General features: G+C 44.1%; 1 protein-coding gene across 1 annotated transcript; it reads right to left on the reverse strand.

The window, feature by feature from the left end:
* Window positions 1-2,066: 2,066 nt before the first annotated feature.
* On the reverse strand, window positions 2,067-6,943 carry NKX2-6 (NK2 homeobox 6). The gene is made up of 2 exons (XM_077805867.1): window positions 6,652-6,943; window positions 2,067-2,659 (listed from the first exon to the last, which is right to left on the reverse strand). Exons 1-2 carry the CDS (start codon window positions 6,941-6,943, stop codon window positions 2,067-2,069), a joined length of 885 nt encoding a protein of 294 aa, XP_077661993.1.
* Window positions 6,944-23,163: the final 16,220 nt, after the last annotated feature.

Consider the following 23,163-nt stretch of genomic DNA (forward strand, 5'->3'; position numbering starts at 1 on the left):
ATTGGTGACGTGGAGTGAAAGGTATATCCCACACCTGCTTTTCAAGTGCTGTCTTGTGCCCGAGGCTATGTCAGGCCACAACATGCAATGCTTTCTTTGGAACCTAACCCCGCAGTGACAGCAAATATGCTGTGCCAGAGGGCCTGGCAGAGGAGTTGCATGTTGTTACCTGACATATTTGGGATATATGCTATTTTTGGTAGCTACTGTCTATATCTAGGTGGTTATGTGGTCCCATGACTGTAATAGCTCGGTGTAATGTCTGGGATAATACAGTGTGGAATCATCTTTTCTGTTAGGACCAGGTCTTTCAACACAAACATGCTTCAGATAATTTAATTTTCCAGTTACAAAGATGATCTCTTTGATTCTGCATGTGAAAGCTAGAAGGCATCTTTGAATGGCCTAGTTGTTGGATGAATATTGTCTATGGGTAAGATCTCAGGGGGGCTATTCACGCGAGTAAGGTGAGCAGAATTGGCCTCATTTGTATTGGACACAGACTGTATTGGCCATATATAGCTCTCTGTCTACTGGGGAACTCCCCTTGAGGTTAAGGGCACCTGTGTGTAGACTGACCCACCGTGCTTGTGATAGAAAAATGAACGGGTAAAATTATGCCCCCTGTGAACTCTCACCATGCTCTGCAAAAAAAAAAAAAAAGTTAGAAGCGTGACAGCTTCCTGTCTGAAAATAATTTTTCCTTTATGAGAGCAGCATCTTCCCCTGGGTGGTGGTTCCACCTCTTGCCATTCCGGTGTAGAGAAATACTAATCCTTTTACACAGCGTTTCTTTAATAATATAATAAATTTCAATAAAACCATGTCCTTGTTTAGTCATCGAAAAAGATTTCTACAGTACCAACCAAACTGATCAGTATAGCTATTTACAACATATCTAATGCCCCTGGAAATGCCAGCACAGAAGTGATTCTTGAAAAGCTCTCCTCCTCAGGCTTGGAAACCGTGTGCGGCTCTTCCAGGTTTAATACTTAGGTAGCTCTTGTAACCTGCAAAGCACTTTATAGAGAGAGAGAGCCAGAGCCTTAGCTGTGTAAATCGCCATCGCTCCTTTGAAATCAATATAATTAAGCTGTTGGACACCAGCTGAAGATCTGACCCAGCAACTAATTAATTAACCCCCACAGCTCTCCTGTGAAATAAAATGAACCTATTGTAGGTATGGGGAAGGGAAGCGGAGAGGTTCAAGGATGTGCCCAGGGTTGCTGGGAAAGGAGGCTGTGTCAGAGATCAGAGCTCTGGAATTCCTGGCTCACAGAGCTGTGCTCAGGCCATGAGACTATGACCTTTCTCTCTCTCTCTCTCTCTCTTTGATACCTTGAGCCTTTATTTCCAATCGCTGTGCTGAATCCGATTTCCTGGTAACTGCACATTCTTTGAGCGGGGCAAGAGACAGGAGAGTTGTTTTGTTGTTTTTTTTTTTTTTAAAGTGTGAACAATGTAATTGAAAAAATGGTGGTGGGTTTTTTTCATTTTTTTTTTTGTTTAATTGAAAAAAAAATGCACAAATGAAAAACGTGTGCTGGGCAGGAATGAAGATAGGTATATCCGAACTTTATCACAGAGGATAAAAGTTTTTTGTTTAGGAATTAAATAAAATGGTCCGCTGAAAATAGATGTGCAGAAACGTGCACAGCCAAAGTACTTTCCACATTTGTCTTTAGGAAAGACAGGAGGGTTGGTTGGTTGGGCTCGGAGGATCACTACTCTTCTTGCATTCGGGAGAAGCAAATACTCTTTGGGGGCAGGAGATGAGAGAGAGAGAGGAAGGGCTGTCTTTAAAAACACCCATGTTAAATAAATAAAGTGAGCAGGAGCTTAGTCCCCAGGGATCAGAGCGTGAAAGCGCCAGAGAGCCCCTTCTTCTAGCCCAACAGCTTTTGAAAGACACAGTCTCCAGGGGGAGGCCCAGCACCCAGCCGTGGGGGCGGAAGGTGGTGGAAGGGGACTGAGCAGGAACTGTCCTGGTCCGGGGCTTCTGATCCCCCCTCCTGCCCTGCAGAGAGGTTCAGCATCTTCCAGGCGGTCGGTTTCAAGGGAGCCCTTTACCAAGCCCTGATCCCTGCTTGCAGCGTGGCTTGCAAGGGACCCTGCTGGTTCTGAGCGGCGCTGGAGACACGAAAGCTCATGTTCATGATGTGACCGGCGGGCGCGGTACGAGCGGGGCCCCCCGCGTAACTACCGCTGTAGTTTGCGCTGTAGGGGCTATTGCTGTAACCGCGGTAGTAGGCGTTATAGGAGTAAGGGCTGACCGGGACATTATAAGGGGCAGTGTAACCCTGTGAGCCCCCAAGGCAGGGCTTGCCATCCCTGACAAGTACAGGGACCGCTACCCTCCTGGGGGGCAGGGGGTGGGCAGAGAACTCCAGCGATTTGTCTTGCCTTTGTCTCTTGCACTTGTATCTCCTGTTCTGGAACCAGATCTTGACCTGCGTGGAGGTGAGTTTCAGCAGGCTGGCGAGATGCTCCCGTTCCGGAGCCGAGAGGTACTTCTGCTGCTTAAACCGCCTCTCCAGCTCGAAAACTTGCGCTTGAGAAAACAAAACCCTGGGTTTCCGCCTCTGCCTTTGCTTGGGCCGTTCGCACGGGTCGTCTTTCTTCTCCGGGGTCTCGAAAGAGTCCGCGGGCAGCGATTTGCCTGCGAAGGCCAAAGGACAGGGAGACATTTTCAGCTCCACGCCCCCAGAAACGTGTTTCGAGTTTCCCAGCCCTGGGTCAAAGAACGACTCACGGGCTCCTGTGAAATTAGATTCACGATTATTAAAGCCATTTGGAAAACGGGCTGAATTAACCCGAGCATCTTGGGGGGGGGGGGAACCACCCCATGTTTCTGCCAAAAAATGAAATTTCGATTATTTTTTTCATTGACAACACAAAATTAGTTCAAGTCTTTCATCTACCAGCACTGATCGTTTCTCTCCGTCTGCCCTAAAGGGGTTATAATCAATAGACCTGATCCAAAACTCATTAAATCAGTGGGTGCCTTTCCATTGACTTAGCAGACTTTGCATCAGATCTGTTAGGGCTGGTGAGCTGTCATTAGTTACCGCTATATCATTTATGTATATTTCATTGGACCAAATCTCTCTCCAACTGAATTGCATAAATACGCACAAAAAGAAAAGGAGGACTTGTGGCACCGTAGAGACTAACCAATTTATCTGAGCATGAGCTTTCCTGAGCTACCGCTCACTTCATCGGGTGCAACTGTTGCTCACGAAAGCTCATGCTCAAATAAACTGGCTAGTCTCTAAGGTGCCACAAGTCCTCCTTTTCTTTTTGCGGATACAGACTAAGAGGGCTGCTACTCTGAAACCCGTCACAAACACTCACTTCTGTTTCACTGAGATTGATGGATGAGGAAAGTAAAACAGGACCTGATCCACTGAACATATCCCATGTGAACGATTCATAGCAAATACCGTAACTCAGTATATACCTTGCTGTCTTTTATTACCAGAATATCGTGTGTGTGTCGAGGGGAGACACTATACGCACTGTTCCCTCTAAGCTATGTGCCTGCCTGTGGCCACAGATCCTGAACCCTGCGCACGCACAACAATTTACACAGAAGAATTTTTTTGCGCACAGGGCCTGTCAGAAATTAGAGGGAACATTGACTGTCAGGCTATGTTTTTGTTTAATTTGATGCAAGAAACATGAAGCGATCTTCAAATGAAGGAGGGAAGGCGATCAGCTCCAGGAGACAATGCCCATCAGAGCCTTGAGTGAATACGTAGATAGCTAGGTTTCAGAGTAGCAGCCGTCTCAGTCTGTATTTGCAAAAAGAAAAGGAGGACTCGTGGCACCTTGGAGACGAACAAATTTATAGCTAGATCCACTTCGGGAGAATCCTACTCAGCGTGCGGCACCTGTTACCTTCCAGTGTGATTTCTTCACAGCTGGACAATGGAGCCAAGGAGTATTCCCGCTGCTCCTTTCCACACACCCACCCCACCTCCTTGCCGAGTCATTTCCAAATCTAGACGTCCGATCTGGCAAGCTCCTGCTCGCAGGAGTAATCCTTACTCCAGGGAGTAGACCTCGTGGCTAGAACAGGGACCCACAAGATTGATACGCGCCAATGTGGCAGAATCAGCCGCCAGTTTACTTAATGGTTCCCACCAATCAGTCCCGTGCTGTGGTGGTGGGTCCTGTCCGGAGGCTGCACGTTCGCAAGGAATCGGGGCGCAATGTAAAGCCCCCGAGGTGTATTCTGCTCTCTTTGCTCGTCCAGACTTTGGTTCCCATGTTATTTGAACTAAATTATTGAGCTCTTCCGGCTTCTTCCTCCGCCCCGTTGCACTTGGACAGCAAACCGGTATAGGTGATAAAAAATAAAACTAAAAAAGCACAAGAAGAGCCTTATTGACTTTCTGGCTTATATAATAATTAATTAATCAATTAATAATGCCGTTTAGGCGTTAGGAAAACGACCCGCGTTCCTATTTATTTGCGCTGTGAAGTAGGAAGTTTTGGACTGAGTTATGCAAAACAAAAACAATCTGATCAGTGTGTGTGGAATATGCTGGCAGTTTGGCCTCTGGTTCCTAAACCTGCGTGTCAAATACACGTGCCGGTTAACAAACAGCTGAGAATGAGTCAATAACCAAAAAAAGGGGATCGGTTTGGACTAAAATTTCGACCCCGTCCAATCAATATTTAGCAGGTTACAACTATTCTCGCTATTCTAGTGTGATGGATGCTGCTCGTGCAATCCTGCACGAAGGAGAGTTATTGTAGCTTTAATTGTTCGTTTAAAAATCACGTCGTGGCATTGAAATCAACCACGTAGTGGGCTGTAATATTTTGAATGATTGTCTTTAGTTACAATCGTGCACATGTTAAATGACCACCCAGTCATTTCCCATGTCACTGGGAATGTTGGAATTTTTTCTGTTTTTAAAAGACTGTAGAGAGTGAGAGTGTGTATACATATTGTGTGTAGACCCATTCAAACGCTTTATATTTTATATATTAAAATAGTGTTAATGGATGTATACAATATATTATAAAGTGTTTGAATATATACACACACAGACCGATCTTTTTCTCTATGTAATATAGTGAAATATTATAAAACGACTTCATATTTTAAATTATTTTCAGCTTATAACAATATTTTCCTTAGATGCTTAACAGAGCTAACTATGAGTTGGAAGCTTGAACTATTAAGTGCAAAGCTGTATTATATTTATTTCCGTAAGCAGTAATTTATTTCAAATCAAAATACAGGCCACCCCCCAGCTGGACAGGTCAGTGGTGACATTTGCCATCTTACAAAATTCCCTGTGCCGAGGACTTAATTTTATGGACTTGTAACTTTGTGGCTGGTTTTATTTTTGAAACTTTTAAAGGACAATGTCGACAAAGAAAAAGCCACCTTCACAAAACATCAGGTGGAGGAAAAAATAAATATTGACAGTTGACCATTATTTGTTTTAAATAATATATAGGGGGTTACAAAATTTAAATACCAGCTTTGCTCGTGCAGTCAAACGGGATCTAATTTGAAACGCAGTGGGGGGGGGGGGAGGTTTCAAAAAAAGTAACAATTTTTTTACGTCTTTCACGGTAGTAATTTTTGTAACTGTATTCTCTGCGGCTGCGAAGTACCCGATTGCTTTTTTATTTGTGTGTATCCAAATGCTTTCCTATATTGTGTGTGACGTATATTACTTCACACTTAACACGGGTTGTGAAAATACTTTTACTGTGTACATACTGGTGGCTTTGTTCCTGGCATTGTTGTACTGTAAGAACTTTTAAAACTATAGGTAGGTGAATCTGAAGAGACTAGAATCCAGTTTTGTCGATGATAGTTACACAGAAGAATTTGAACAATTAAATTTGCATAGGGTTCTTCTATCAACAGGTACATCGCATTATATATGTCTCACAAAGATATCAAATATGTATATTACAAATTTCAGATTGCAACCTCTCTGGCTACACAAAAGTTTTATCCTGCCATTCTAGTTTTATCCTGCCATTCAAACAAATTATTTCATTGCAACGGGTCTAAACACGATCTTGTAGCCCAGATTTTTTCTGTCAACGTTTCCTTAACGATTTTTAATGCTGATTTCTTGCGATGCACTAATATATGGCTTGATGATAAGGAACCTATGCAATCCCCTTACCCCAGATTTTGTGTATTCACCAAAACTAAAAGCCTATAGATGGCCTCATTTCACTGGGGGAATATTTTGGAGAGGTAATTTGCTATGAAGTTCAATACCAAATCTGTGCATCTCTTTATGGGATTAAGAACATAAGAATGGCCATATTGGGTCAGACCAATGGTCCATCTAGCCTCATATCCTGCCTTTTGACAGTGGCCAGCGCCAGGGGCTTCAGAGGGAATGAACAGAACAGGTGAATTATCCAGTGATCCACTCCCAGCTTCTGGCAGTCAGAGGTTTGGGGACACTTAGAGCATGGGGCTGCCTACCTGACCATCTTGGCTAATAGCCATGGATGGACCTATCCTCCATGAACTTCATCATTGATCCAAAGCCGCTGAAGCCAAGGGAAAGATTCCCATTGATTTCCATTGGTTTTGGATTAGTCCCCAAGTTTATTAGCTGGTGGTATTTCTCCCTCCCGCCCCCCCTTTAACTAACTTACTTAGGTCCATGTCGTCGTCTTCTTCACAGGAGCTTCTCAGGAGCTCATACTCCTCCTCACGCCTCCTGCAATTTCCGCGCTGATCGACTTCCACCGGGAAGGGAAGGTCCCCAGAGTTGTAGGCAGCCTCTTGTTTCTTGCGCAGACAAGCAGGGGCAGGCTGCAGGGCCGGAGGCTCTTGCAGATCCTGGGGGAGGAATCCCTGAGGGTCCCCGCTCCGAGCGCTCTGCTGCTCCAGCTTTAAGATGTCTTTGACCGAGAAAGGGGTGGAAGTGATAGGACAGGGCAGCATCCTGCTCAGACTCGTGGGGGAAATGGAGAGGAAGAAATGTTGGAGCCCCAATTCTGGGGGCCCTGAGATGGGGGGCGGGAAGGGGGGGAAACGAGTCCCCTGAGGAGCAAAATCAGGGCTCCCCGGACTGGAGGGTTGTGTGTGCCCGGGCCCTGTCCTAGTTCTTTGGCTCGCTGGGCTGCTTCTGACGTGCTCCCACGGGCTTAGGGTTACCTTGGAATTGTGAATGGGAGGGCTTCCTTCTAAAAGCCCATTGGTTCCCCCGGAGCCACGTGACTACCCCCTGCCTCTTATTTACCTCTTGACTGCTGCTGCAGAGTAGGGTATCACCCAGAGATCAATAAATATACATCGATATGGGGGGTGGGGGGGGAAGGAACGGGACATCGTGACAGAGCTGAGCAGGGATGAGGCCAGCCTTTCCTTTTCTGAACTCTTCCTTTGGGTGAATAGTTGATCGTGGGAGTGGGAACAGCAGTTGTTTTATTCTTGGGAGATTTAAAACCAACCAACCCACCCACCCCACTGCAGGTAATAATCCTCGCTTTCTAGAGCACCGCTTGCCCGGGTTCTGGATTTCTAGTAGACGCAAAGATGGCAAATGTAAAAAACCACAGCTCTGCATACAGATGAAAACTCTAACATGTACTCCAGCTGCTTAGTAGTCCTATTACTGATGTAATTGCTATTGTAATTAGTACAGCATTATTATAATAGGATTGTGTGCTTCTGCTTAAAACAGCTGTGTCGCGAGCAATTGCATTATGCGTCCTCGTCGTTGCTTTACTAATTAAAATATTACAAAACATCAATAACACGAGGCACCTCCATAGCGTGCTATAGTCCCAGTGGAGCTCTACAATTATGTGCAAGGCTGCATGGGTGGATATGTACATGCATTTCGATCACTGTGTACAAGTAAGGGTGCATGTATTCATATAATCCATTAACACCTAGTTTAGGGTTAGGGAAGCAAGTGGCAAATAAATTTGGAGAAGATAGGCACGCTGGTATTTCAGAGGGGGGAAATGTTGGATCAGGGAAGTTAGCTATATTTTTAGAGCAAATTTCTGACAGGCTTGCAGGTGCAAGACTATGGAAGCACTGCCAATTGCCCACAGCCAGAGATTGAAACATTTCCAAACAGAACTGATTACCCTGTAATGTGGCCGGCTGGTGTACCCGCTTGTGATCTGATATTGAATACAATAGCTTCTGTTGCCCAAATTTCCCGTTATCAGTAAAAAGAAAAGGAGGACTTGTGGCACCTTAGTTTCTACTCTCTAGTCTCTAAATCTCTCCTCTCTAAGGTGCCACAAGTCCTCCTTTTCTCTTTGCGAATACAGACGAACACGGCTGCTACTCTGAAACCGTTATCAGTAGTGGCCATAACAATCAAAACCATCAACTTGAAAAAGAAATTAAGTATTTTTAAAAGAAAACGCCATAATCATTACCTCCAAGGGCGGGGGGAAGGGAGAACAAAGCACACCAGAGTTTTATGGCATTATTTGCCTCGGTTCTTTGTATTTCAGTTTCAGACATTTCTGCCATTGATAGTTTTCGGCGTGGATATTAGTTTGGATCCACTATTTTAGATCTGTTCGGAGAGATGCGAGAATGCAGTTTCTGGGGAATAAACAACTCAGTTACTTCTGAGAAAAGCCCATAAACTCTCGATGAAAATCACTGTGTAAAAACCAGCTTCATTTCTATATTTGACTCCGTTTGATCTGAATCTGCGGTCACTGAACAGGGGATTGGGGGGAGGCACTTTTTGAGCCTAGGGCAAAAATGTCAGACTTGACATTTTAATTTTTCCTTTAAAAAAATCCTCCAAGATGAATTATAAGTTAACTATTAAATTTACACTCGGAATAGTACAACTTGCTTAAATTACCTTTTAACTTTTTCCTTGTTCAGAAAACACAGGCAACATATAGATGGCCAAAAGAAGGAGGGAGTAATATATAGGTTGCTAACATATATAGGTAGATCATAGAATACAGAAGTAGACCATAGAATATATTATAGAGGTAGATGACATATGTGGGTAGATATAAAAAGCTCTGAGATTTTCTATTTTTAATTGTTATAATAGAGGACGTTTGCTAACTAGTGGCCCAACCTTGTATTCCTTGCTCAGGCTAAACTGTCATTAACTTTCGTGAGAGTTTGGGGTCCTTCCTTTAGGATGCAGAATCTGGCCCAGTTCCGGGTTTTCAAAGGCAATAATCTAAACCCTTTCTGGACAGCATTCCCTTCAATCATTTAGCAGCACGATTAGGGAGGAAGGCTTCTAACTTCCGTCCCCTCCTCCCTGGGGTTTTGTTAGCTTTCCTGACTCGCTTGTATGTTTCAGCCTCCCTGGGTGTTTGTTTTGCTTATCAAACAGCTCTTGAGCACTGACAAGTTTGTACTAAAGAGCAAAGGAGCCAAAGCATCCCCTCCCCACTTTGTATTCCCAAAACAGGGGAAGAAATAGAAAAGATTTGCTTAAGCTGGAATAAAATAAATCTAATCGATTTTAGCCTCCATTAAGATCACATTAGCGAGTGGATTTGGGAGATAAGGGCTGATAAGGTGCAGGACCTGGGGTGTGGAGACCACCCTAGCTCTTGGAGAAAGCTCTGTGCCTCTGGCCTGGGAAGAGGTTTGGCTGGAGAGAGAAAAAAATCTTCCATCAAGGCTCGAACTCCCTGCTGAGAATGCACTATCCTAACTCCTGTACTCCGTGCAAACTGTGGTTTAATTACTATCAGGAGCCCTGGGATGTTCTCTAGACCATGGATGTGCAGCGAGCACAACTATGGATGGCATAGTAGACTGAGCAGAGAGTCCGATTTCTACTCCCAACTGCCTGTGTTCCTCAGTGTCCCCATCTGTAAAATGGGCATACTGATTCTTGCCCTCTTTTGTAAATGACCGTTGGGATCTTGGACAGTGACGGTACTCTGTTGCAAAATTCCAAGTAACACGTTTCCTGCAATCGTTCTTCTAATGAGTGTTAATTTGCTGATATTCTCTTGCCCACCACATTTTCTCCAATTGTTATGGTCAATTTGTGTGCATATTTTTTTAATATCAGCTATAGAGGCTCTTTATGGTATTGCCTGCATCTGATATTTTCTGCTACGCTGTTAGAATGGAGAGCATCTTACTAGCGGTTTCTCTTGTTGCCTTTAAAAACAAACTGTACAACATCCCTTATCCCTAGAGGAATACTGAATAGAAATAGAATATCTGTCTCTCTAGATTTATTATAAGGTTGCCCATCACCATGGTATTTGAGCACCATCCATGAAAAGTATATGCAAAATCTCCCTCTTCCAGCCCAGCTGACAAGAACAAGCTTAAAGTTATTGGGCCTGATTCTGCATTGCATTATGGTTGTGTAAATCAGGAGTAACTCTAATGAAGTCAAAGGACTCATCTAGTGAAAAAGGGGGATGAGGAAGGAATCAGGCCTGTTGTTTCTTATTACCTGCCTTCTAGGGTGTTGCAAAGATTAACTTTGCAAAATTCTATGAAGATGAACATGGTTATGTAAGTGCTAAAGGTGACTATATTCAGGCAGGTACACACACATACTTTCTCTCTGTCTGATAGTCAGATCCTGTAACTCTGACGTGAATAACCAACCTTTCACACCAGTCATCTCATTCACTTCAATTGCATGAGAACACATTACTCAATTGAGTAAGGGCTGCAGGATTGGTCCTTCACACAGCACTGAGGCAGAGGGTCAGATTTTCAAAAGCACCTTGGATGCTGAGCGGATTTGAAAATCTGGCCAAAGGTGTTGGCAATGGGAGCGGCAGGGTGCTGAGACGTTTTTCTAAAACTGGCTCTTGTTTAAGTGTCTAAACGAGAGCCGAGCTCTGCGGACGATGTGGCTGCTTCTCTGAACATTTGAAAATCTGGCTCCCAGAGCCCAGACCTGCCCTCCTTTCTCCCACCAGCAATGCCACTGAAGTCCGTGGCCCTACTCCAGTGTGTAAGGCAAGCAAGTAGGGCTCTCTGCTGCTCAACTCACTCAGGCAAAACTCCCAGGGACTGCATCGTAGGTCCAGAGATTCAAGTGCTAGCATCACTCAGGCAGCTATTAAAACCTTATCTCTGACCCCTCCTCCCCAGCCCAATTTCCCTCCTGGTTTTTCACAAATCTATGTCAGAAAAGAATAAAATGGCACGTTCTTGTCATAGCTGGGAACCTTGCCTGCCCAGGTGAAATTACGCAAATTATTTCAACCTGTTCTTAAATGTAGTTAGGAAGATTAAGGTACCCAGTTGATATTTGCAATGTAGGCTGTGTTGTTCAGATTCTGTAGGCTTTTTACAACAAGAAGTTATAGATCAAATTAAGTTAACTGCTGAGCTGTGAGGTAATAGTCAGATAAACTCTCATCTTAAAGTTTGATACCAGACTTCTTATCTTTGTTGTACTTTGCCATTGCTACACTGAAGCTGAACATCCATTTCAATTAAAATTCCAGGCTAGCTTCAGAAGGCTGGTGTCTGCTGATAGCAGTGACAGAACAGAGCTAGTTTTGGCCTTGGTTGGGCTGATATCTCTCCACACCACAAAAATAGCCAAATTGGACTATTAGAGAAGGCTAAATAAATAAACCACCCAAATACAGGCAAGGAAATGAGGGCCTGAAACAGGAGAGAAAATAAATACAATGGGAAAAGGCGAGAAAGAGCTCATGAATCCACAGATAGGTGCTCGGAGCTGTTATTTAAAACATGAATTTCTTTGTGGCAGCAAATAGATTTTCTAGTAATGTGTATATAAAAATTATATTTATGCCCACATAGTTATGGGACATACCTGGCATGGATCAGCATTACATTATGGCATTATTTTTCAGGTACACATAACAATGGTGACTGAAGGGTATGTAAAAAGAACAGGAGGACTTGTGGCACCTTAGAGACTAACAAATTTATTTGAGCATAAGCTTTCGTGAGCTACAGCTCACTTCATCGGATGTGTAAATCTAGAATAACATTATTTGAAACTGATACAATGCCTTTGATCTGACGATCTCAAAGTGCATCGCTAAGTTACTTCGTCCAACACACTGTGTGTTAAATAAATATTATATCCACATCAGTAGATTAAGAGAGAGTAGAGCTAGGAAAGATTAAGAGCCTGATCCAAAGCCATAGAATTGAGTGACTTGCACAAGAACCTTAATTGGTTCATACTGTGATTCATAAGGAAAGGTGGGAATAGAACCCAAGCCTCTTGTCTACCAGGTTCCTCTCTCTAATGAGTGGAATCCAAAGTTTTACCCACCCTCCTAATACATGTGATAGAGAAATCATAGACTTCACACATGTAATTACAGGGACATGAAATCCAAACAGCAATAGTAATCCTTCTGGGTTAGTTCTTTTTCAGAAGATGATAACCCAAGATAAACAAAACATATTGTATTAGTTAGCGCCCAACCTGTCAATTCTCTAGTTTTTCTGCCCATTGTCATGAAATAAGTGCATACATATTTTATCTGTATACGATAATTTATATACATTTTGGCCGTGATCTTGCTCCCACTTCAACCAATAGGAGTAGGATGTCAATTTGAAGGTCTCATCAAACGTGCTGGACACTTCCTGTGTGTGTTGGAAATCATAGCAGAGACAAGGGGAGTTCATGAGTTCTTCATCAGCATTTTTGCATGTGAAAGACAAGTTTGCATTTGCAGCCTTTAAATGCAGTCATTTACCAGATCACAAGATTTTTTTTCTCTCTTGGGGGAAGAATATTGTTTATAGTGTTTATGTAGCTCACTTGAAAATTGTATGTTTTCAGAGAATATTGTAACTCACTTGAAAATGCTGAAGAACCCTGGATCTTATTCCCCATTTCTGTACTCTACAGCAGTGGCTCTCAACCTTTCCAGGCTACCGTACCCCTTTCAGGAGTGTGATTTTTCTTGTGTACCCCCAAGTTTAATGTCACTTAAAAACTACTTGCTTACAAAATCAGACATAAAAATACAAAGTGTTACAGCCACACTATTACGGACAAATTGCTTCCTTTCTCATTTGTGCCCTATAATTATAAAAGAAATCAAGTTGAATATAAATATTATACTTACATTTCATTGTATAGTATATAGAGCGGTATAAACGCATCATTGTATGAAATTTTAGTTCGTACTGACTTCCCTAGTGCTTTTTATGTAGTGGATTGTAAAACTAGGCAAACATCTAGATGAGTTGATGAAGATCTCTGAGTACTCCCAGGGGTACCCGTACCCCTGGTTGAGAACCCCTGCACTACAGTACATGTGTATTTACATGTACGTTGTAAAGTAAGGCCATAAACTATGCTTGACATATATAGGCAGACGGAAAATGGGTACATTTTAGATACAGAACTCTATACAGTAAGGCCTCTATACAGCAAGGTGGTGAAGCACATCCCATTGGCTTGCATGTGACGACTCACCTGCTTAAGTACATTGCTAAATTGGGGCTTCTCCATCCTGTGAGCATCCTCAATTCCCACTGAATGAAAAAGTAAAACCAACCAGAGCAGCTCCAAATCAGTATGAATTCTTCTGCAGGGTGTTCATCACATCTCTCCCGACCAGACTAACTAGAAATTCAGGTGTGTGTTTCCAGGTAGGATGTGAACACATACAGAACAATCTCACCTCCTCGGCAATTAGGGCTTGACCCAAAAGCCTATTAAACTCTTACTTCTTACCACTACAAACTGCAAACTGGGGGAAACGGGTGTATGGGGGTGGGAGAGGAGATTACTCTCACTGGTTCCCCTGACTGAGTACTGTGTAGAAACACCGAACTGGTGGGCAGAATAAACAGGGCACTCTTCAGCACTTAAGCAGTGCAATGTATTTTCTGCAAGAGATTAAAAATCCTCTGCTTTGCTAATTGATTAGAATGTTAAAAGGCTGGAAAAAGACCTGGTCTGATTCACCTGCACACATGAGGGAAACACATGAGCCCACCAGGGTTCCACTTGCATTATGTTCTTTCATTTGCAACCCAGCATAAGATAATATTTTGCACTTTAGAAATATCTGTATTTTGATGTGTTAAACCTGCTCCACACCCATCTTCACCCAGAGGAAAAGTACAAGACCTTAGGCCCACATCAGAGGGCAAAAAAAAAAAAAAGCAGTTTGATTTCTATCCCAACACCTATTCTGCATCCTCTTTCAGAGGTGAGGCAGACTTAAAACACTGTCCAATTTCTACCAGAAAACACAGCAATTTCAGGAACCATCTGACTCAATTTAAATGAGCTTTTCAGAGGCCAGCTGTAAAATTCTTCTTGGATATTTATTGCGATCCTGCATTCTCTGTGTCTGCAAGTTTCTTATCGAAGGCCGTTTTCCATGAAGGAGGAATGCATGATCGGGCCCTTATGGTGTTTAAATCAAAGGAATAGGGTTTGGACAACATTTGTTTCTGCTCCGTTTGAAATCACTCGGTGGTTAGCCATGGACATTAGCAGCGCTCTGGCTTCGTTAGTATTTGCAAAGGGTTGCTACTTTATTTCACCTCATGGTTTTGTTCTGACGTGCCTGAGTTAAAATCCACAGGGGTTTTTCTGTAACCATGTTGTTGGATTCGTGTGACACGCGAATGGGATAGGAATGAGAACTTATTCTAAACTGGCAACTGACAACTAAAAGTTAACGCCCAAAAGACAAAGCCTTCTGAATGCTTCCTAAATCCTGCATTTTTCTGAGACTGGAAATAACTGGACACCGATCTGTTAAATTTTGGCGCAGGAACAGAAATGAGATTTCTACTTTTCGGTGTCAACTAAGGGGCTGTTTAACCGTTTGCTCTCGGGATATTTCCTTTAAATACCGAGTATTTTATTTTGATCTGCAGCTGCATGGAGGCTCGAGTTCAAAATCTCTTTTCAAGTGGTGTTTTTTAAATACAGGTTCTCTAACATGAGACCGACTGTGTTAGATTGGAATGCAGAAATTATACTGACAATATTGTGAGGATAAAATCACTGGATTGGTGATAATAAGAGGCATGAACAGAAATGTTGGCAAAACACTTTCCGCTTGGTAGGGATGCAAACGTGAAACCATTCGGGCGAAATGCACTTGTAGAAAAGACAAAGAATATACCAGCGTTAATGGATCATCACCTATGTTTTTCTTAAGGGCTGAGTTAGAAAGGCGTGTGAGGGTTAGAGCGTCTTCAGAAATGTTTGTATTCATATTTAAATCCTCTGGGGAATAGCGATCTTCCTTGATTCGTGTTCACACTTCAACTTTCCAGGCAAGTCCAGCAAATGTGTAGACAAAGCCAAACCGCGTTTAAAACGGTGGATTGGACCCAGTAAAGGTGGTGGTGGGGGGTGGGGGAGTCTCCAGTGTTTTAAAAAACAACCCACCTGCTTCTGGTTTGAAAAGATCTGATCTATTTCGTGCCAAATAGTGACACCTGACTCGGTAGCAATGGCTAACAATAATCATTAGGCTACCACCTGCGGGCAGTGTCCTAGTTAATCTATGATCTGCAAATTCCGTGCCCCAAATGTTGGATTTTTCTTGCCGAATTTGCTCCTCCTTTCTGGGAGCTGGCCTGGAGGGGAAGTATTTTCAGAAGCGATGTGATTTAGTGACCACAAAATAAACTAAAATATAAAATAAAATCACCCGCCCCCCCCGGAAGTTCAATGTGCTGGGGTTGAAAGAGGATTGGGAGATAAAGCACAGTGGGAGATACCGATTCCAAAGGGTTATTTTAAGGCTTTCTTAGGGAAGGAGGCGACGGATTAAGAGAGGAAATAATTTGAAAGACAATTAAGACGGCATCCCAAACAGCGGAGTGCTAAGAATGTGCCCCAAAATTTAATACACATCTGTATTTTCCACTGCATGCATCCGATGAAGTGAGCTGCAGCTCACGAAAGCTTAGGCTCAAACAAATCGGTGAGTCTCTTCGGTGCCCCAAGCCCTCCTGTTCTTTTTACCCATCTGTGCGCGGCTCTATCTAATTTAACTTCTCATGAGAATTTTTCGATGCTCGTTCTCTGTGCAATCCAGGAACCCCCCTTCCTCCCGATCATAAGGTCGATTTTTTTTTTTAAACCGGAGCTTCCCTTCCCGGACCCACTTGAGGCTGGTTTCAGAGCGATTCCGCGCCGGTGCAGCCAATCCCGCGGCTCGCGAAGTGGGAGCGCAGGCGAGAGGCGATTCCTCCCCGCGCTGTCCTCTCCAAGGGGCCTGTTTGTGGCTCGCCAGCAGCGCGCAAACAGACAGTAACATTACACCTTGGCTTGTTGATGGCAGGAGGCAGCCGGCGCCAAGGTAAAATGCTTGGCTGGGATTGAGACGAGCAGGCAGGAATTGGGGGTAAGTAGCTTTATCCGCCCCGTAACGACGGCTGCTCTGGAGATTAATGTGGAGACGCTGCTTTGGCGCAATGGGCTTTCAGGCGCAAAGGGGTCCTGGCCCTGGGCAGAGAGGAGGTGGAGGGGGGGGAACACATGGGCTGCCCCAGCACTCAGGGTTTTGCAGATTTTTGGAATTAAAGTGGAGGAGGGGAAAGAGTGGAGGAGGGGGATCTAGGAGATTTCCCCCCCCCTCGTTTATCCAATCAGATTCCCCCTCTTGGTAGAGCAAACCTTACTCATCGGTTTCCATCTAACATCCTGTGACCTACACACTCCCTTGACTGACCTGGCTGTGCCTGGAGTTAATAATTGGCTTTTAGACTGGTAGCCCTTCGGGGCAGGGACTGGCCATGATCTCGGTGTTCTCTTCTGTTCTCTATAGGTGCTTATACTGCTCTCTTGTCACCATAGTATCTGTGAACAGTGCTCAGCAAAAAGGGCCCCAGTCTATCTGAAGCCTCCTCCTGCACCCCAAGTAGAAATAACATCAATAAACTCTCCACAGCCAAAACACCACAGATCTTTGAATGCCCAATTTATTCCAAAAAGGTTCTGCGAGCTCACAACTCCCACCAATTTCCCCTGGAGCTGTGGGTGTTCATCACCCATTGAAAAATCCTTAAACCAGAATTTTCAAAAAGTCTCAGAACTCACAGCTGGGGTCAACCCCAGGCATCTAAATCAACAGCCAGAATTTCAAAGAGCTCGTTGCATTGCACTCCGGCTGCAAATCTGACCAACGGGAGCTGCTCTGTGTGCGCTGAGGTTTCTGAAAATCGCCTCCTTATTTTGGTGCATAAAGCCCAGAAGAATTTCAATGGGATTGGCTCCTCTGAAAGTCCCTGCCCTACATCAGAGCTGCTTTCAGACAGCCTGGCTCAAGTTGGGTGCCTGAAATTTGAGGCAACTAGACCCAGTGGCACTGTTCCCTCTAAGCTGTGCGCGTGTGCACACGCACACATATCCTAAACCCTGTGCACACGGCGAAACACCGTGCGCACAAAAATTTGCACAGAAGCACAATAATTTGCACAGAAGAAATTTTTTGCACACACAGCCTGTCAAAAATTAGAGGGAACATTGCCCAGTGGCCACTTCTGAAAATTTGTCCGTAGTTTATTTCTGCAAACCCATCACTGTGGCATCTGAACGCCTGCAGTGTCCCAACAATCCCTTTTTGGATTTACAGCCTGCTAAACAGAGTGGCAGACCGTGCTTGCTCATTTGGGGGCCCTAAACAGGAATATTTTGCCCCCCTCCCTCCCCCCCAACACATGATAAAAATGGAGTGGAGCTTGAGCTGCTCCGGGCCCTAAGCAATTTCTTAGTCTGTTTATGCTTAATGCCAGTTTCGGAGTGATATAGACACACGTGACCACACCTAGTCTTTGGTAAACCTCCTATGGAGTTCTATGCCACCTTGCCCCGACATTTTTCTAGCTTTGTCAAATACATTAACGCCCGTTAAGCATATTTATTTAATAAATGTCCTTATTCAAAACAAGAAAAACCATGGAAGAATTTGTTAAGAGCACCTGCAAAGTGCATTCTGTAATGGCACTTGTATGCCGATGGTGATAGAGGAGGTAATACAGGAAGTCAGGGTAGATGATCTAATGTTTGCTCTGGCATTCAAGTCCATGGAGCTATGAATATGCCTGGCTCTGAAAGGGGCTGGCTTTGAGCATTGCTGTCATTCTATTGCAATTTCAATTGCGTTGAATGTTCTTATCAGCTCTAATTTTGAGTCTTTGAGGCATGGGCTCAGATTATGCTCTCTTGTATTGACATGCTTCCAGGTCTATTATATGTTGTAACTGTGTTGGTCCCAGGATATTAGAGAGGCAAGGTGGGTCCTTTTATAGGACCAAATTCCATTGGTGAGCGAGCAAAGCTTTTGAGTCTATGCTGAGCTCTTCTTCTTCAGTTCCTTGTCTCTCTCATCGACAGAAGTTGGTCCCATAAACTATATTGCCTCACCACCGTGTCTCTCTATTATATGTTAATGTTGACGCTGTACTGGCCCCATATGCAACTGGGAAGTTCTAATCGCTTTGTTTCAAAATACAAGCAAATGGGACAATCCATGAAATTGAAAGGTGGCAAATTTAAATCTGATAAAAGGAAATACTTTTTCAGCACAATGCACATTTAGCCTGTGGAACTCATTGCCAACAGGCATCATTCTGACCAAGAGCTTAGTGGGACATACTGCCCTGGAATCCCCAGCAGCGATCCTCCAACCCTGATTCCCCTTCTAGTCCCCGCCACTTATCACCCTCTACTCTGCACATGTACCTGCCCCCCTCACCCCCCCCCCCCCGTGCTTTTGTTATGCCTTGACCCTGGTCCCACGATTTTTTGCAACCACAGAAAATTCAATTTCATGGCAAGAAATCACAGATGATTTAGTGGTCTAGGGAAGGAAAAGCCTGAGAACCGCTGCAGGATCATGGCCTCAGTTTATATTGGTAATGATCGTAAATCATTCACCTCTTTCTGACCAGCGAGTTAATTCTATTATAATTATCCAGGGATATTACCTTCATTCTTAACTAGATTAGATGATGTCAGGAAAAAGCCACTACTGAATCCTGGAGCCCATTTAAATCAGGGTGTCTCTCTGACAATATTGTACCCACGTCTCTATAAAAGTATCCGATTTCTCACAGCTATAACTATAACTCCATCATGCCGATGAGCAATCAGAGCAGGGGCTTGCTCCCTTTGGAAATATGACTCTCCCTGCCTGGGAATGCATGATGTGACCGAGCCAACTAAGTCAGCTGTGTTCTTCCCAAAGGGATTCCAGGTTTATTTTTAAAAGGTTCACAGATCAGAGCATAAAGGGAAATAAAATGTAAAGTGAGTGGGTGACGGTTGCACACACAGTGCTGGGTTTTCAAAGGCAGCCAGCACGCACAATCCAGGACAGATGCTCAGAAGAGTTCACTCCTGCTTCGGCACCAGGATAAGTGGCCAGGTACAACGTGTTAGGTGCATGTTTGGTGCTGAGCTCTTTTGAATCATTAGCCCTTTTTTCATTGCGTAAATGGGAGTTCAGATCAGAGAGGAAAGACGGCCTAGTTGTAAGAGCGCCAGCATAGGACTGGGATTCAAATCCCTCCTTTTTCTGTGTGACCTTGAGCAAGGTCAGTCTTGTGCCTCAGTTCCCCATCTGTGCGATGGGGATAATGCAGGGGTGTTGTGAGGATAGATAATGAGAAGTGCTCAGATACTCCAGTAATGGAGACCAGATAAGTACATAAGTCCACTGTCAATCTGGCCCATCACGTGTAGTTTTCAAATGTGGACCGTGTTCAAACAAGCTTTTAAGGCTCAGTCCTGTGATGAGTTGTGTATGCTCTCAACCCTATTGGCTTTTGAAACCTAAGCAAGTGTTTCAGGATTGGGCCCTAATGCTGCACGCTACAGATCCCCCATTAATAAAGAATCTGCCTTCGCCTTTACCCAGAATCAAGCAGGGGGTTGTCCTGGTCACCCAGAAAACATAGGCCCTCGGGCAAATCTATGACACTGACCAGGAAATGTGGAACGTTGAAAGAGAGAAGCTCGGTAATCATTATAGGGGAAATAAAGCTGATCCAAAGCAACCACGTGATCTGTTTTATTTTGCGTTGACACCAAACAGCATGGTAGTGACAGTATTGGAACTATGGAAGTGTAGATATTTTTCAAGACATGGGAGGAGGTTATCGAGCCTCAAACAAAATGTCAGGAAATGGTTTGTCAGCAGAGAAATAAATGAGGAAGATTAAATGTAACAGGCAGAGAGGACTTACTAACTGAGCCCTCTTCAACTCTGCTTGAAGTCACCCCTGGGATGACGGTCGCCCAAAGTGTCACTTGCTAGTGGTAGTAAGATGCCACACTCTTTTTGGTGCTAAAATTGGACTATGGAATGCACCAGGGGGCCGTGTCCCAGTTGGGCAAGTGGCGAGCTGAGATTTCTGCTTGCATGCTAAGCGGTCTCTTTTATTTTTACCTCATCGTCCCACCCCCGTTTGCCTGACTTGTCCATTTGTTGTCATTGTTTGTCTTTATTTGTATTATCGTGGACTGGGACCCCACTGTGCTAGGTGCTCTCCAAACAAAAATGATAGTCCCTGCGCCCAAAGTTACAAGCGAAGTATAAGACAAGAGACAACAGGTAGAAACAAACGAGGGAGCGCAAGGAAACCATGTTGGTCATTCTGTCTGACACCCGACCTGTAGAACAGCTCTGTGAAGCTTGACTGCTTGTATCTTTCACCAACAGAGGCTGGTCCAATAAAACACATTCCCTCCCCCACCTTGTCTCACCTGTACTGTAAGGTCTCTAGGGGAGGGTCTTCATTACTTGTCTGTACGGTGCAGGGGTGGCCAAACTTACTGACCCTCTGGGCTGCGTACAATAATCTTCTGAAGTTCAAGAGTCAGGCACACCTGCCAGGGCGCGCAGCTTCAGTCCCACTCCTGCGGAAGCCACAAGCCCCGGCAGGCGCCTCCTGTGGGCCTGAAGCCCCTAGCCCCACCACCCTGCTGCAGGGTAGAAGCTCTGAGCTCCCCCGGCCCCTGTCTGGTAGGGGGAGAATGGGGGTGGGGAGAATGGGGGGGACTCTGCGAGCAGCACTTTACCTGTAAAAGAGGCGATTAGCAGAGTAGAGCCCCAATGCTTAATTGAGGTTCCTAGGTGCCCCGTCATACAATCCTACTCTCCTAAGTGCTGCAATGGCTCTATTACTTACTGTCATGTGCGTAAAGCAAGCTGGATTTGCACATAGTCAGAAAGTCAGTATTTAAAGACTATTAAAGCATCGAGATAAATGTGAAAGGTGCTTTTGAAAAGCTCAGATCCCGTAATTTGGGAGTCATGGGTTCTCAATAGCTTACAAGGTCAGGCTCTAAATCAATCAATCAAATACCGGTCATTTGAAGAAGAGCTGGTTGAAATTTTTCAAATGAAAAATGTTTATGTTGAAAAAGTCCTTTTGTTCACAAATGGACATTTTTGCAAATTTTTCCAAACATTTCTGGGGTTTTTTGGATGTAACTGGAAAATGAAAATGAGCATTCTTTTCATTTTTTCTCTCCCTCTCCTACTTCTCCCCCCTCCCTTTTCTGTGACAAAACAGACACACGAAAAATAAAGTGGGTGCAGGGGAAGAAGGAAAAGGACCTCCCCCCTTTTGTTTTTTTAATAAACATTCTTAGGAAAAATTGGGACTAAAGGAAAAATCCTTCCCTTGCAAAACCTGTGGGATGAAAATGACTTTGAAAGTTTTCACAACAAACTTTTTTCAACCAGCTCTGATTTGAAGGACAATTCTATTTCACGACTGAATTTGCTTAATAGAGACATATCGCGGGTCAGCTCAGTAAAGCGCATGCAGACAATTCTCAGTGCACCGATAAAGACTAATTTGACATACCAACAACAGCACGCACATAGCTATGCTCAGATTAGCAAAAGCTCCGGAGCAGAAAGGCTGCACTTGTAAAGCTTTTTGTCTCAAGCTCTGGGATTACAGAAGAGGAATGGCAGATTGCTGACAAAGGCTGGCTGCAGGGCCTATCTAACCTGTTCAAATCTTAGGTCACAGTGCATCATTTTTTGTCAGTGTGGAAGAACATCTTTACATGACAAAACCCAGATGCCCAGTGCTTAAAGCTGCAGTGCTTAGACCAAGCAGCCATGACACACACAGCCCATCACTGTCCTCTTTTGTTCCCAATTAATCTTCTTTTCTGCAGTGTCCCAGCTTCTATTAACCTTTTAAGTCACAACAATATTTTCCCAGCGCTATCCAATTCTCAATAGAGTTACAGCATTAGCACTTGCTGACATTAGGCAGCTTGATCAGGCTGTCATTTAGGCTTAAATGGTTCTAGGCTCTGTACAGACTTTTGAGTTTTTCATTCAGACTGTTTCCAGTGTAGGACCAAATACTTTGCTGGTGTAAATTGGCACAGCTCAGTTGACTCCAGTGGAGTTTCACCCACTTATGCCAGCATTTGGCTTGTGAAATCACTGGGCCCAATTCTCCACCCAGTCCCCTTTGATTTGAGCAGCTTGCTTGTTTCACGACTTCCATGAAATGCTACAGGAGGAGAGTCATGGCAGTCTGGCCCTGAAACTTAATTATTACACTGCCCTCTATTTGGACTCTTCTCACATGCAGCTTGTTTCTGTTTAAAAATCAGAGCGAAGCATTTCAAAGAAAAGAAACCTCATTTGAAATGAAAGCTGCAAAATCACCGATCAGTGGATGCTTGAGAAATGTCATTGACACATCTCCCTTCTTTACTGTTGTCTCTTTCACCAACAGAGGCTGGTCCAATAAGATATTACCTCCCCCACCTTGTCTCACCTATACAGTAAGGTCTCTAGCGGAGGGGCTTCATTACTTGTCTGTACAGTGCAGGGGTGGCCAAACTTACTGACCCTCTGAGCCGCATACAATAATCTTCCAAAGTTCGATTTAAGTTCAGAAGAGCTGTTGTGTTTGAGCAGGGAGCCGTTCCTGAGTGAGAGAATAATGACCCCATCTTGGCACACATTCCCAGCCAGAGGGGTGGAGGGTGGTAGAGAGGATAGAATGTCATCTGGGACCACAGTTTCCTCCTTTCTCTCCTCACTGTAAACACCTGTGTGGACTTGACTAAATGGGGACAATCTGCCATATTATGGCTCAAATTCTGGTATACCAGGGTCCAGATTTTCAGTCGTGCTCAGCATCATTCAGCATCAAACCCAGTATCCAGGAAGTGTGATTTTAAAAAAAACAAAAAAAATAATTTGAGCATA

This window comes from Eretmochelys imbricata, chromosome 26, assembly GCF_965152235.1.
Source record: "Eretmochelys imbricata isolate rEreImb1 chromosome 26, rEreImb1.hap1, whole genome shotgun sequence".
Taxonomy (NCBI): domain Eukaryota; kingdom Metazoa; phylum Chordata; order Testudines; family Cheloniidae; genus Eretmochelys; species Eretmochelys imbricata.